The 14,628-nt window shown below is 43.0% G+C and overlaps 3 protein-coding genes across 4 annotated transcripts in view; 1 reads left to right on the top strand and 2 right to left on the bottom strand.

The window, feature by feature from the left end:
- Positions 1–1,353, bottom strand: part of top2b (DNA topoisomerase II beta) — a 32,498-nt gene extending 31,145 nt beyond the window's left edge. For both annotated transcript variants that reach the window (XM_087835410.1, XM_087835411.1), the window contains exon 1: positions 813–1,353. In XM_087835410.1, coding sequence (XP_087691536.1) covers positions 813–854 — 42 coding nt within the window. In that variant the 5' untranslated portion in view covers positions 855–1,353. The remainder of the gene's footprint in view (positions 1–812) is intronic.
- Positions 1,354–1,618: 265 nt separating this feature from the next.
- Positions 1,619–8,127, bottom strand: ngly1 (N-glycanase 1). The gene is made up of 12 exons (XM_006803362.3): positions 7,942–8,127; positions 6,628–6,742; positions 6,282–6,491; positions 5,527–5,689; positions 5,223–5,442; positions 4,203–4,324; positions 3,781–3,926; positions 3,435–3,545; positions 3,170–3,355; positions 2,797–2,982; positions 2,268–2,445; positions 1,619–2,180 (listed from the first exon to the last, which is right to left on the bottom strand). Exons 1-12 carry the CDS (start codon positions 8,040–8,042, stop codon positions 1,987–1,989), a joined length of 1,932 nt encoding a protein of 643 aa, XP_006803425.2. The 5' UTR covers positions 8,043–8,127; the 3' UTR covers positions 1,619–1,986.
- A 315-nt stretch (positions 8,128–8,442) lies between these two features.
- On the top strand, positions 8,443–14,364 carry oxsm (3-oxoacyl-ACP synthase, mitochondrial). Its single transcript, XM_087835384.1, has 2 exons — positions 8,443–9,514; positions 12,844–14,364. The coding sequence occupies exons 1-2, from the start codon at positions 8,520–8,522 to the stop codon at positions 13,244–13,246; spliced, it is 1,398 nt and encodes a 465-aa protein (XP_087691510.1). The 5' UTR covers positions 8,443–8,519; the 3' UTR covers positions 13,247–14,364.
- The last annotated feature ends 264 nt before the right edge of the window (positions 14,365–14,628 follow it).

Raw genomic sequence — 14,628 nt, 5'->3', positions numbered from 1 at the left:
AACACAGACCTGGATTTGAAAAGCATTAATTACAGTCACCTCGTCACTGCAGTGCTTGAAGTAACTAATTATTCGTATCAACAGCAGGTAACTGTTGTGTTACAGGATTTTTGAAGCGCATGTAAACATCTGCATTTTTAAATACTTTAGTTCAAATCTGTTGCTACAGTATTACAGTAGTACTCATACAGCAAAAGTCGGATATTAAAACAATGTTAATGCTGCAGAGAAGTTTAAATGCAGCTGCACAGCAGACGGTCGGTGTGAATAGGTCAGACTGGCGAAGGGCAGAGAGCGGTCTGATCACCGCACAACTCTAGTGTGAAGTGCTGGCTCGCAATTCCTGATCATTTTCAATACATCTCCTACTGCATTTGTCATCACGTATTAGCCGTACATGTAGTGGTACAAACAGTCACGTAAACCAGTCTCGATGAGACGCTTCTTCCAACTTTCGCTTGAAGACATAAACAAGGAACCATCAGGGCACAAAAAGAAAAGGATGAATGTCGCGTTTGACCTCACGGCCCTTCACGTCTGCAAGACTCAACCCAGTTCACTGCTTTGTGGCAGAGTTAGAATTTAAAAACAGATTGTAGATGTCTCATCCTTAACAACTGTATGAATAGCCAGCAGAACAAATACACCGGCTGGCGATGAAATTTAAATACCATCGAGAGGCAATAGTCGAGGTTCGCGCTGCCCTTGGGTTGAAACAACATTGTAAAGTATTGCGATAGCGCTATTACTTAAAAAAAATTAATTATTTTATTTTTAGCCAAGTTCGTTACTCGTGTGCCAAACAAACTTACCATCCAAGCCAGATCCCCGCTTCCTGTAGCGCCGTTGGACATCTTCCTTTGTGATTGTTATTTTTTTTTCTAGCTCGCAAAAGGTCTTAGTTCCCGTCCAAGTCAAAGTCCGTCTACATAACAAAATGTCTTACTTGCTAAAACACACCCAGACCAGTCTATATCCCATGTCTTTTTTGGGTCGTTTAAAAGATAACTCTTAAAAATGCAACGAAACAGGCAGACGATTGGAGCGTATCGCAGCTATTGTTAAAATCGACAAGCGCTGGCACAGTAGGCCTAAACTTCCAACAAAGATGCTAACCGGCTACAGGCTTTCAAATAAATACTGTACAAAAGTCACGCATTAAATATGTTTACAATTTCACGTGAAAATGAAACATAATAAAAGCGCAGTTTATCTGAAACGCTCTGAAAATTGATTTAATTAAACACTTTGCATTTATACATAAAGCCTGTACTAGCTAACCGCAGCTACCGCTGTCCGGCTCCGCCATCTGCAAGATATACGCCGAACCGTCTCGTAGATATGCCGACCAATCAGGTGTAAGCTTTTCAAACGCACCGGCGTTTCAACCAATAGGACAGGTCAATTTATAGTAACCCTTCCTCCTTTTTTCAACACAAGATGGCGGCAAAAGTCCGTTGGAGCTTCGTCACAGCAGGCAGCGTAATATTATTAGTGCTACGAATACGTTGTTTTACCTTTACTCCGGGGTTACCACGCGTCCTCACGTGTTTTCTTTCATTCAAATCTTACCACGAGAGCAACACAGCATTATTAAATGTACTATCTGACACATAACTGCATATTGTAGGTAAACAGCCCATTTTTAATTTGCAGATTTAACATCAAACAGTTTATTAGTAACAACAGACCTGCAGTACTCGGACCCTAACAGAACAGAATGTGACTCCACTTACTACAAATTGCAAACACATTTACAGTGGAGGGAAACATTGCAAAACTATATGGCTTTATGGTTAAAACTGTGCAAGTCTCATGTTAAATGGCCTTCAGTCAAAGTAAGAGATTAAATCGTGTGACAGGAATGAAAGTCATATCTTAATGAGTCCATCATTAGGCCATGCATGTTCAATCATCCTGAGGAATTCTATATTGCACTTAAACTACAACCCAAACAGCTCTGAGCACGTCAGAGTGATCACGTATTTAATAAAATAAGCGTCTTGCAACATCTTGAAGATGAACGATGACTTCAAACGTAGACTCCTCCGTCTCCTTCAAGCTCTGTCTGAACAGCTGAGAATGCTGCCACGCCGTTTCCCCCGTGCCCCCGCTCACTTCCGCTGCAACGATGAACTCTGAAGAGCCACACAGATTGGAAAAGGACTGCGCACTGCCATCTAAGAGTTCAAAGGTGGGGGAGGAAGTCAGGTGGTTTCACGGCAACACAAAACAGGATGTTGAGTATTTCAGATTAATGCCGATACCTCCGGGGAACTCTGCAGAAAACGGGCCCGAGCGCAAATGCCAGCAGACTTTCCCAGAGTGGTAGGTCTGGCTGCTGGCCATGATGGAGACGGACTTGATCTTCATTCCTACTGGAGCAAAGTCAAACTTCCAGCTGATTCTTCCTGCAGGAGAGCCTTCTGTCCGAGCCAGGTACGCCTAAAGAAATGCAATCACATCCACTCTGTGGACATCCAGATTTTCTTGCCACGTTCACTCAATGTATTTGCTTTATTTTGCATTAAGAGACATTTCCACACCTACTGTTATAAATCGTTTTTTAGTTTTAAACTGCTGCTCAGAAAAAATAATTTTACAGCTCAAAGGAGCTTAAAAACAACAGTTTTCTATGCTGTTTAAAACAAACTCAGTAGAATGAGCTCTGAGGTGTGGCACTGTCCATTTAGAACAGGAGACCAGCATTTGTTCACTTAGCGCTTGAACATGATACATCTACAGAGAATAAAGGTAAACGATAACGACACGGCTATCGAACAAAAACAAACATACCATCTGCCAATCCTGTTCCACCTTTCTGAAAATCGACTCCGAGCTCCACGCGCACCGAGGCCAGCTCTGGATCATTTCAGAGCCATTGGACACTCGGCAGTACTGGTCTTTGGAGGCGCTGTAGCGTATGTGGAGCATCTTGTCACTCTTCTCTTTGTCAGTCGGAGTGAACACAAAACCTACAGCCTGGAAAGAAAACGTGTTTTTCAGTAAACTGTACACTTCCAAACGGTGAATCTACTCATTTTCTGTACATGCTGATGCCACAGCTACAGCAGAATCAAAGGGATATTTCGTATACTGCTGATAACAAGAAGCCTGTTTAAACGTCTGCTCAAACAGACGCCAGAGGCCATCTTTTGCTGTACGGTACCTTTGTGGGGGTTTCTTCATCGCTCGCTCCGGTCTCTCCCCGAGCTACTCTCCAAGCCAGAGAGCCAGAGTTGCGCCCGCCCAGCTCTCCTGCTTTAGGTTTCTTTGGAGAGATGAACTCCACCAACTCGACCAGCAGCCTCTCTGTCAGTTCTTTCTTCCTCTCTGGACTCAGGAACTGCTGCCGCTGTAGTGACAGAGCAGCAGGTGAGTGCTTCACACCAGAGACGCCGCAGTAATTAGTCTGTTAAATGAGTTCGTCTCACCACTGCAGAGACCCTATTAATGGTGTGCAGCAGCCAGGCCTCCTGAACCCTGGTCCTTCTCAACACAACCTCTGGATGATTGCAGGAATACCTCCATGTCACATCAACCACCTACAGCACAAATACACAACTGTTCAAACAACCAGCTGTAATTATCTGAGCTGCTCTCATATATACACTTAACTCAACTTTGACTTTGAGGGGGAGTCGATATGTAAACAGTAAACACAGAAACATCTACACCTCAACACAAAGTGAGAAAGTGCAGATAACAGCATTCGTGTTAAATAATAACACAATAGTAGGACAAGTTACAACAGTACGAGCATGTGTCCATTTCTTGTACCTGGTCCTTGGAGAAACCCAGAACATAGGCCAATTTCTTCCCCCAACCGACCTCATACAGAAGAGGCTTATCACAGATATTCTCACATGGATCGCAGTGAAGCCATCGGCGCTGAGCGACGGAGTAAATCTCTGTCCACACGTGGTCTGAAACAGCACAGGGAACACGACATTTACACCAGCAGATCACGCAGGACTCTTAGGAGATGTGATAACGTTTTCTTAATGTACGAGCAGGTATGAGCCTGTCAACATACACACTGAAGCTCATCTTTCAGGTTACTTTAAATGATACAAACTCAAGTTAAACAGTCTGTGTGAAGCAGTGACGCTGAGAAATGTAAGAGCGCGACAGAGCAGAGTAACCTGACATCTTTCCTCTTTGAGCGGAGAAGCAGAAAAGGTGTCCAATGACGTTTATACCTGTGCTGTCCCAGATGTACCTGGCCTCAAGGCCAACAGCCCTGCAGCACAGGGTGAAACAGTTGGCCCATTCCCCACAGCGCCCTCTCTTGGTCTCCAGCAGCTTCTCAGGATTGTTATACCTGGTTTAACAAGAACAGACGACACACACACACACACACACACACACACACACACACATCATTACACTCAGTGGCTTTACTGTATTTACACTTGTTTCTATCTGGATTTGATCCCAGTCTTCAGGAGCTCAGGACAGACTTGATCCAGCGTTTACAAACTAACTGTTAAAACTACGTCAGCACCATCATCCTTGATGATGTAGTTATCAGTAAGATATTGAACTCCTTGTGCTGTTCACAACTATTTTTAATAACGCTGTTTAATATATCCCATATTCTCTGAAATGTGCGTTTATTAATTTTCAGTATTTCTTTCTACACACATTCAACATTTGTTGTTTTTAGGTTTTAGAGCAGTGGTTCTTAACCTGGGTTCGATCGAACCCTAGGGGTTCAGTGAGTCGGTCTCAGGGGTTCAGCAGAGCCTCCACCGTGACATGCACGGCTCATTTTGTGCACCAATAAAAAACATATCTATGTCTTGAATTTGAAAAAAATCCTATTTATTTTTCACTAAAGAGGGGTTCAATGAATGCGCATATGAAACTGGTGGGGTTCGGTACCTCCAACAAGGTTAAGAACCACTGTTCTAGAGTTATTTCCTGCCTCTGTAGTTCTTTGATTTCTACAGTGAACATCTGAATATTTATTTTCTTTTTTTTGTGATCCAACAACAATGTGAAGCAGAATTCTGCTTCTCTTAACAGTTTTTAGTTAAAACATAAAACAAAACATGTTTCGCTGCCCATATCTTTGTTAGCTACATACCTTCATATGCTACATACTGCTGATGTCTCTACATAGGAAATTGTTCAGCGAGCAGTGGAAAGCAACACATCCCTGCCTAACTCGCCGTACTCGTTTTGCAACCCAATGCAAACGTATAACCTTCACTCACCTGGGGAATCTGGTGGAAACCCGGCAGCTCGGACAAAAGTGGTTTTCCACTCGCTGGGCTCCCCAGTGTTGTTCATTGGTGTTAGGACTGAAGGAGGGAGCGTTCTGCGTCTGTCCATCACAGAGGTGGCAGGGCAAACAGTCCACCCAGGTGAAGAAGCGATTTTTGAACCACCAGAGCAATTCCAGCACCAAGAAGTCTTCTATTCCAAGTTTACATTCTGAAAACAGGACAGTAAGTCAAACACTTCACCACACCCACACCCAGTACATATCCAAGTTTTCTGTGGGTGAAAGTTTCTTACTTGGGTCGGACTCATTAGCCTCCTTCAGCTTCTGTTGAGCAGCAGAGTACAGCTTCTGGTGAGGGATCAAACGCCGGGTTTTCTGCTGCAGCTCAAGGTTTTCATAAAGCAGCACATGTTGGAAGTTTGTTTGAAGAGTCACAAAGAAGCTCATGCTGCTCTCCTGACACAGAGGCAAATAAACAGACAGGTCTCCGATGTGTCATTCAAGGAAGTGAATGTTGTTCAGGTATTTGGCGGAAGCGTAAAATAGTGCTATTAATAGTTTCCTCACTAACTACTGAAACTATTATGTCCTATAACTTGAAAGCATAACTGCTATAAAGTCACACTGCTTTATTTTTTCAGTTGTCTGTCCACGTTGTAGAGAAAATATCCTCTGTACGGATCAGGAAACTGAAAATCCTTTCAAAATAAAAGTAACAAAAAGAAGATCCTTTGTGTTTTTGGCTTATAGAGTGAGTCTTATCCATAATTAATAACTGTATCACATGACTTCAGCTAAATCATTGTAAGATCTCCCAGCCCTGGAATGCCAGGTGGCTTGGTCAGCTGTCCAATATCCATGGATGAAAATCCACAACAGTTACAAACTAATGTTCCAAGTGGCTCATTTCTGTGTTACATTCTTTATTGGTCACAAATCTGTCCAAGGAGGTCTCTATGCTCTGTAAAAAGAGGATAGACTTGGCATGACCCAATTTAATCAGGGTTTCTCTACTCTCTGATTCATCAGTGAGAGTGTCTTTATTTACCAAGGTCGGTGGCTGCTGTGCTGGTGATGCTGCCGATAGGTTCGCCGCAGCCGTAGAGCTCGCCGCTGCTGAAGCTGCAGCAGGCTCAGGAGCCGGTTGGACAGGACATCCCTCACGCAGCCTCTGGTCCCTTTCTGTGGCAATAGATTCCCTGATGAGCTTCAGCTTTTCCACTGATGCAGACTTGGGGAAGACTAAGTGAGTCTCAGCCTGGCAAGAGGTAGTTTGCTCACAGTCAAGCAAGTGAGAAATGTCCAATGGATTTCTAGGCAAGTTCTACACAGCAAAAACACCAGCTCGCTTCTAAAATAGAAGCCATCTGGTACAGTAGAAATGAATAAATTACCTCCTCAAATCCCATCTCAAAGAGACATTCTACAGCACCTTTGACAGGCAACAGCTTTGTGGAGAAAGTTGGATTCCCAATGCGTATTGATCTGTATTTCTCTTCATTGGGATACCTGTTAGAGATGACATATAATAGTAATCATCTGAGGAATACTGACTGATACCAACCAATCGCACATTTTCAGTGTTGGCATTTAAGTTGTCCAGTATCTGCCAGCAGATATAATGTGCCTTGAATCCACTGTTTTCCTACACAAGTATCATCTCAGCTAAGCAGACAACATATATGGATTACTCTATCGTGGGCCCTCTGCTTCACTAACTGTCAATTTACCACCAAAACACTGATGTACACTGATCGCTATAAAAATGGTAGCTTCATATATAAAGTACTTTTCCGGATATCTGAGGCAATGTTTGAGCATCTCAAAAACTATTACAGATATTTCAGAATGCTACAAGGTAGCATTTTACAATTACGCAAATCAAAAGATGAAGAATGCTAATTAGAAAATGTGAAATTCATAGTCACACAAACTAGAAAGTTTTATTTTTATTCATTTAAATTTCACGATACAGTGACAGTTGTTGTACAACAAAAAGAAAATAGTAATAGGTATATAGATATACCATTCAGAAACTGCTACTCGTTGACTTCTGCAGTGGTAAGTTGGTTTTAATGTGCTCAAACACGGGGCAGTTCATATTTTGAGAAGCCAATACTCAGACATTTTTTGATCTGTCTCAATTTACAGATCCTGATTTCACTTTTACAGTAAGAGAGGCCAGTTTGTGTGGGGGCGGGTTTATCACTTGGTATCCCTACATCTATCATTACAGCTGACTTCCTTTTCTTGTCCACCGCCACTATATCTCTGGTTAGTTAGCCATAAGCAGAGGGTCAAGCAGAAAAATAAAACGAACAAACAACAAACAAACCCCCAAAACATGATTTTCAGATGAAAAGACCCACGTGCAAACCAAAGACATCTGTGGTTATGACACATACTTCTGTGGACGTTTAGAGAAGAATAGCATTCTCCTTTATTGACACCTGCACTGACATTTTTAGCGTCACTGTCTTCGTAGCAATAAATCGCTTAATGAACGTGTAAATATATAAATGTATTTTACATCACCAAAAACTGTTTTCTGTTAAGTCATTTAAACCCATTTCAATAGTTATGCCATGATTTTCTAGGAGTCGGCGAGTGACATAAAGCTAAAGGGCATTACATTAACAGCTACAAGCGTACAAACACCGAGGCTCGACTGCAGCTGGGTAAGCTTTCCTAGCGTTTCGTTGCCTTACCTTATAATGTTGTCCGCGTATGTAAGCAACAACTTTGTGACATCTAAGAAGACTTCGTTTGGATTCTCACACAACGTTGTGACCGCTGATGAAACAGCCATGTTGATATTTCTTGTAAAAAAAAAAGTCTTGTAAGTTTTCAATGCAATAGCTAACGTTAAGTAGCTACTTTAGGGTCCTAAAGGAAGCTGCCCCATCACAGCCTGAATAAATGTTTGATTCGTCTGAAGGACTTAAAAAATGCGTTTGAATATTTGTGCCATAATTATCCACAATTAAACACTTTTATGTGTTTTCTTCCTGTGGTATTGAGTTGGTTGATTTTTGTTGGCCATTTAAATGGATCTGGCCTTTACTAATACTACCTAAATACAGCTGAAGACAAACACAAGGAAGGCATGGACACGGACATCATAAATAACCGCTAACTCTAGTTTGGTCTGTTCTGTAATTAGTTTATGTAAGTCCGTCATTTATATATTTTTTTTTAAACTATATTTCCTTTTTCCTGTGATATTTACAGTAAAAACTCCAGTCCAACTAAGCCCGAAGCTGTCAAAGCTTACACAGACAGCAGGATGTCTGTTTTTTCACTGTTTTGTTGGAATAAACTACGGTTGGGACCACAGAACATAAGGACTCTTCTGCACAAGAATGCCGGTGTTGGTCCGAATCAGGAGTCGAGGCACCACAGCTCTGGACTGCAACAAAGAAGGAGGGTTGTTATCACAGGAATAGGGTTAGTTTGTCCTCTGGGCACAGGCACTGCTCTGTCCTGGGACCGTCTGATCAAAGGTCAGAGTGGGGTAGTTTCCCTGGACTCAGAAGAGTACAGGACCCTCCCCTGTAGAGTAGCAGCTCTGGTGCCCAGAGGAACCAAGGAGGGTCAGTTTGAAGAGGAAACATTTGCTTCTCGTAAAGAGATCAGTAGCATGTCATCAGCAACCGTAATGGCCCTTGGAGCTACTCAGCTGGCCCTGGAGGATGCAGGCTGGTGTCCCAAAAGCCCAGAGCAGCAGCTCAGCACAGGGGTGGCTGTTGGGATGGGCATGGTGTCGCTGGACGAAATCGCTCGTACCTCCGCCCTCTTCCAAGAGAAGGGCTACAACAAAGTGAGTCCATTCTTTGTGCCACGCATCCTTGTCAACATGGCTGCTGGACACATAAGCATCAAACACAAGCTAAAGGGTCCCAATCATGCCGTGTCCACCGCTTGCACCACAGGTGCACATGCCGTAGGTGATGCAGCCAGGTTCATCGCTCACGGGGATGCAGTTGCTATGGTTGCAGGGGGCACAGAATCCTGTGTGGGGCCACTTTCATTAGCTGGCTTTGCTAGGGCCCGTGCCCTCGCGACCAAGTGGAATAACAACCCTACACTTGCATCAAGGCCTTTTCATCCAGAAAGAGAAGGTTTTGTAATGGGAGAAGGAGCAGCTGTGCTCCTGCTGGAGGATCTGAACCATGCAGCGAGTAGAGGAGCCCGGATTTATGCAGAGGTCCTGGGTTATGGGCTCTCAGGGGACGCTACTCACATAACTGCTCCTACTGTGGATGGCGATGGGGCATTCAGGTGACTCATTTCAAAGTTTTCTCACTTGATGATGCTGTTTCTTGTTTGTTTGGGTTTTTTTGCTCATATTAGTATTTATATATTTTTAAAATATACTGATAATCAGTAAAGTAGGGTAAGAACAAATTTAGTTACTTCATGCAGAAATATATGCCCAAAATTTCATAAGTGGTGTTTATGAAACTGTGAATTTATAAAACTGGATCCCAGATAGAAGGACCAAAAAAATGGATTGGATGCAACAGGTACATATCAACCATGCAGTTCCATGTAATGTTTGTAGTCTTACTGATGGGTGGCAGATGATGTGGTGGTTAGCACTGTTGCCTCACAACAAGAAGGTTTCTAGTTCTGCCTAGGACATTTCTGTGTGGAGTTTGCAGGTTCTCCCTGTGTCTCCACGGGTTCTCTCCAGGTACTCCAGCTTACTCCCACAGTCTAAAGACATGCATGGGGTTAGGTCAATTGGTAAATCTAAATTCACCATGCTGTGAATGTGAATGGTTGTCTGTTCCTATGTGGGTTGGGTAAGTGGAAGAAAATGAGTGCACATTAGACTATATGTCAGAGCTTAAGCCACATTTTTCAAAAATCAATACAATTCAATTTTATTTACACAGCGCCAAATCACAACAGCAGTCGCCTCAAGGCGCTTTATATTGTACAGTAGATCAATAATACATACAGAGAAAAACCCAACAATCATATGACCCCCTATGAGCAGCACTTTGGCGACAGTGGGAAGGAAAAACTCCTTTTTAACAGGAAGAAACCTCCAGCAGAACCAGGCTCAGGGAGGGGCGGGGCCATACTTGCCAACCTTGAGACCTCAGAATTAAGGAGACATTCAAAAGGGCTGTTGTGAGGGGGTGGCTGGAAACAGCGGTGGTGTCCAAATTCAGAGGCTGCATCCACCTGAGGACCTGTCCTTCGCGTGGGCCGGGTAAGTGGGCCGGGTCCTCCGAAGGCCGGGTAGGCTGGAAGTGAGCGACTGTGAAATTGGACGGTCTAGCCTTCAGAATTACGTCACGAGCTCTCTCGGTATATTTAATCTAATCTAATAACTTTAACCTCAAACCGATTTACTCACGAACAAATAAAACACTGAAAAAAGCCAAACAAGAACATTTTTAAGTTATCTGAGTGACTGAGTGGCGGGGGGTTGGCTGTTCAATTCAATTCAATTCAATTTTATTTATATAGCGCCAAATCACAACAAATGTCGCCTCAAGGCGCTTCATGGATACAGAGAAAAGCCCAACAATCATATGACCCCCTATGAGCAGCACTTTGGCGACAGTGGGAAGGAAAAACTCCCTTTTAACAGGAAGAAACCTCCGGCAGAACCAGGCTCAGGGAGGGGCGGCCATCTGCTGTGATTGGTTGGGGTGAGAGAAGGAAGACAGGATAAAGACATGCTGTGGAAGAGAGACAGAGATTAATAACAGATATGATTCAATACAGAGAGGTCTGTTAACACATAGTGAGTGAGAAAGGTGACTGGAAAGGAAAAACTCAATGCATCATGGGAATCCCCGGCAGCCTACATCTATTGCAGCATAACTAAGGGAGGATTCAGGGTCACCTGGTCCAGCCCTAACTATATGCTTTAGCAAAAAGGAAAGTTTGAAGCCTAATCTTAAAAGTAGAGATAGTGTCTGTCTCCTGAATCCAAACTGTAAGCTGGTTCCACAGAAGAGGGGCCTGAAAACTGAAGGCTCTCCCTCTGTTCTCGCCGGCTCAGATATTTGAAGTTTACACAGCTACATTCTTGTCTGAAAATATGTTAAAAGTTTATTTTGTGACCCAGAAAGAGAAATAAGAGTAATATTAAAACTAATTAGCTTCCGCCATTGTTGGAAACTTGAATTGGCTGGTCCGCGCTATGAATTCTGGGATATGGTTTTTCAATTTTGTTGTTTAGGTGGAAAATCGGGAGAATGGTGGCTCCGGGAGATTGTCGGGAGGGGCACTGAAATTCGGGATTCTCCCAGAAAAATCGTGAGGGTTGGCATGTATGGGCGGGGCCATCTGCTGCGACCGGTTGGAGTGAGAGAAGACAGGATAACAGACACGTTATTTTAGATTCATACAGCACTCTATTCTATTCTATACAATTTAACACTTTATCTAACTCACTCTTATCTCAGCCATGTTAGAGTCACAAATTACATGGACACACATGTCGTTGGACTGGAGCACTAATTGTAGGTAGGCTATGGTAGAGAAGGAGCTGAATATAGGCCGCTATGTAATTGTATCCATACCTTGTGTTACCGTTACCAAGTTCAAGTACCTGTGCTTTAGAAATATCATTTTTCAGTTGATTATGAAAATATTATTCTGGAAACAACCTCGGGTTTAAAACATCATTGATCAGCTGTGTTGTATGCTGATATATGTTAGTCGCAAACACACGAGTGTAAGATTAGTTACAATTTATATTTTCCATTTTTTAGACCACTGACATTTTGTTGCATCCACCTGGTAGCAGCATCGTAAAGGATGGATGAAGGTGCAGGAGACGGGTACCGCCTGAGTGAGAGCCAGCGAGCATGTTATTGTGCTGGCCTAATTAGTTATACAGGAAGCTTGTTGCTTTGTGCTTGGTGGTAAGAGTGTTTTATCAGGTTGAAATGTTGAAGATGAGTAAAGATTTACTTGTCTTCCTATAAAAAAACCTTAAAATGCCTGTGACGCTTTAAAAACACCAACAAGCCTGGACTGGTCTCTCTGTTCTGTATGTTAATTGAGTTTTCTATCAGAGGTTTGGGGTCGTTGAGGGATTCTGTCCCCTTAGCACAGCTTCTCTGTCTTAGTGATATTATGTCCAGGCTGTTTATTTCCTGGAAGTTTTCACATAAAGCATTTGTGACAAACTAAGGTCAACACGCTGGCATGTTTTTATCTTTTAAAAGTCTCAATCCTTTCATCGTAGCAGATACTGGTGTAAACCGTACAGTATAAAACATGGATGTAGCTATCATAACATCATCTGTTAGTTTTGGACCTCACATTTTATAACTTGAACATTAGAAATCTGGCCTATACCATGAGTTCAACCAAAGCAACACTAAGGCTTCTTTCACAATTTGAATATAAGGAGAACCAAGTCCTCTTTATAGTGGTTACAGTTTCAGTCAGTTGTTATGGGTATGTTGGGTGTTTCGTTTCACAGAGAAGTCAATATGACAACATCCTGAAAAAAAGACTTGAAGTCTGTGCTGACATGTATTCATTCATGTCTTTGTTTAAATGGAGCAATAAGAATCTGTAGGGTAGCAAAAACAAGTTATCCTTAAACGTCCTCTTTCGTACCGTCTCCACAGGTGCATGTCTGCAGCCTTAAAAGATGCAGATGTCTCTCTGGCTGATGTCACATATATAAATGCTCACGCCACATCGACACCTTTGGGAGACGCAGCAGAAAATGCAGCCATCAAGAGACTTTTCCAGCAAAGTGCTAGCCTCCTGGCTGTGTCCTCTACCAAGGGGGCCACGGGACATCTGCTCGGGGCTGCTGGGGCTCTGGAGGCAGCTTTCACCGCTCTGGCCTGTTACCACAAAGTCCTGCCCCCGACCCTCAACCTGGACCGAACAGAGCCCGAGTTCGACTTGAATTACGTTCCCTGCACAGCGCAGCAATGGCAGACTCGGGGTCGACGGGTAGCCCTTACAAATTCATTCGGCTTCGGCGGCACCAATGCCTCGCTGTGTCTCGGCAGCATCTGAGGAGCGACTGGGAGCGACTGGGAGCGACTGGGAAGTTCTCCTCATTGATCAGATCCCATCCAGGCACATTTACTAAGAGTAGTGATGTTGGCTGTTTGCATCTGTCCTGGATTCTTATGGAAAAACATCATTTGGAATTTGTTCCTTCAGTCCATGTGTGTGTGTGTGTGTGTGTGTGTGTGTGTGTGTGTGTGTGTGTGCGCGCGCGCGTGCGTGTGTGCGTGCATGTGTGTGTGTGTGTCTGTGTGTGTGTGTGCGTGCGTGCATGCTTATTCTTTCATGATTCATATTTTTAAAAAGTAGTTATTACTAAAGTAAAATTATTAGTTTGAACTATTCAGCTGTAATGTGCAGTTCACTGATCACATGTAGCGATCAAGTGGAGATTATATTAAGTTTCAGTAAGGAAGGGGCGGGGCTTCTTTAAAATTCTGCCAAGAAACCAGTTTGAACTGAGTTGAGTTCAAACTGAAGTTCATAGCAAGTTCTGTGCCATGTCTGCCTGTCCTGGACTTGACGAGTCCTGATGAAGCTGTATCTGTGAGGGCTGAAGTTTTGTATTGAATAGCAGAAATGATTTAATTGTGTTTACATGCCTAAAAAAATGATTGTTTTTGAACCGTGGTTACAAACCCTGGATCAGCTCAACTGTGAGAAACCATGCCTGATTGGTCTGATTCCTCCTGCTCTCTATTCTCCATTAAATGTTGTTTTGATGTCCACGTTCCAGAGACTGTAGCCAAATATGTTGTAGCTGGAGATGGTGTTGTGAAATAGAGCTGTGACATTTCTAAGGAACCCTCCTCAATGTTTTAAAAACGCCGCTTGTGAAGTTTTAACACAAGTGCTGCATCAGCTCCATTTCTGTTTGACAACATTCACAAAGTTCATATCTGGCAAACTTAACGACTCTCTGGATTCTTTAAATGTGCAAAACCCGATCATTTCTACAATTTACCATATTATATAATCATGTCCAGACAACACATGAATGTCTTTTTAAAAAAGCATCAGTTGTCACCATAGTGAGCTGCTTGGAAACAGGAAAACATTTCAGCATCTAAGTTTGTAGCTCGGGTTTAAATCAGCTCACTGGTGTCAAATCTTGTAATAAAACACAAAGGCTTAAAATTGTTTTAGTCATTGTTTTAATCTTTTGTTATTTGCACTGCATGGACATAAAAATGGTCCTCAAAGTACTCACAAATATGTAGACTCATTAATTGACTGAATGACTTCACTAAACGACTCTTCCCATGGTCTCCATCACTGAGTCATGAGTTTGCTGTTAATGTTGTGATGGTGGCAGGATGGAGGCTTAGAGTGGGACTCGGTCGGTGTTTCTCAGCTGTAGCAGCGTGGGTAAAGGGAACGGTCGAAAA

The sequence above is a fragment of the Neolamprologus brichardi genome, chromosome 22 (genome assembly GCF_056152115.1).
Source record: "Neolamprologus brichardi isolate AB-2024 chromosome 22, ASM5615211v1, whole genome shotgun sequence".
Lineage (NCBI taxonomy): Eukaryota > Metazoa > Chordata > Actinopteri > Cichliformes > Cichlidae > Neolamprologus > Neolamprologus brichardi.
This window is presented reverse-complemented; position numbering and strand designations above follow the sequence as displayed.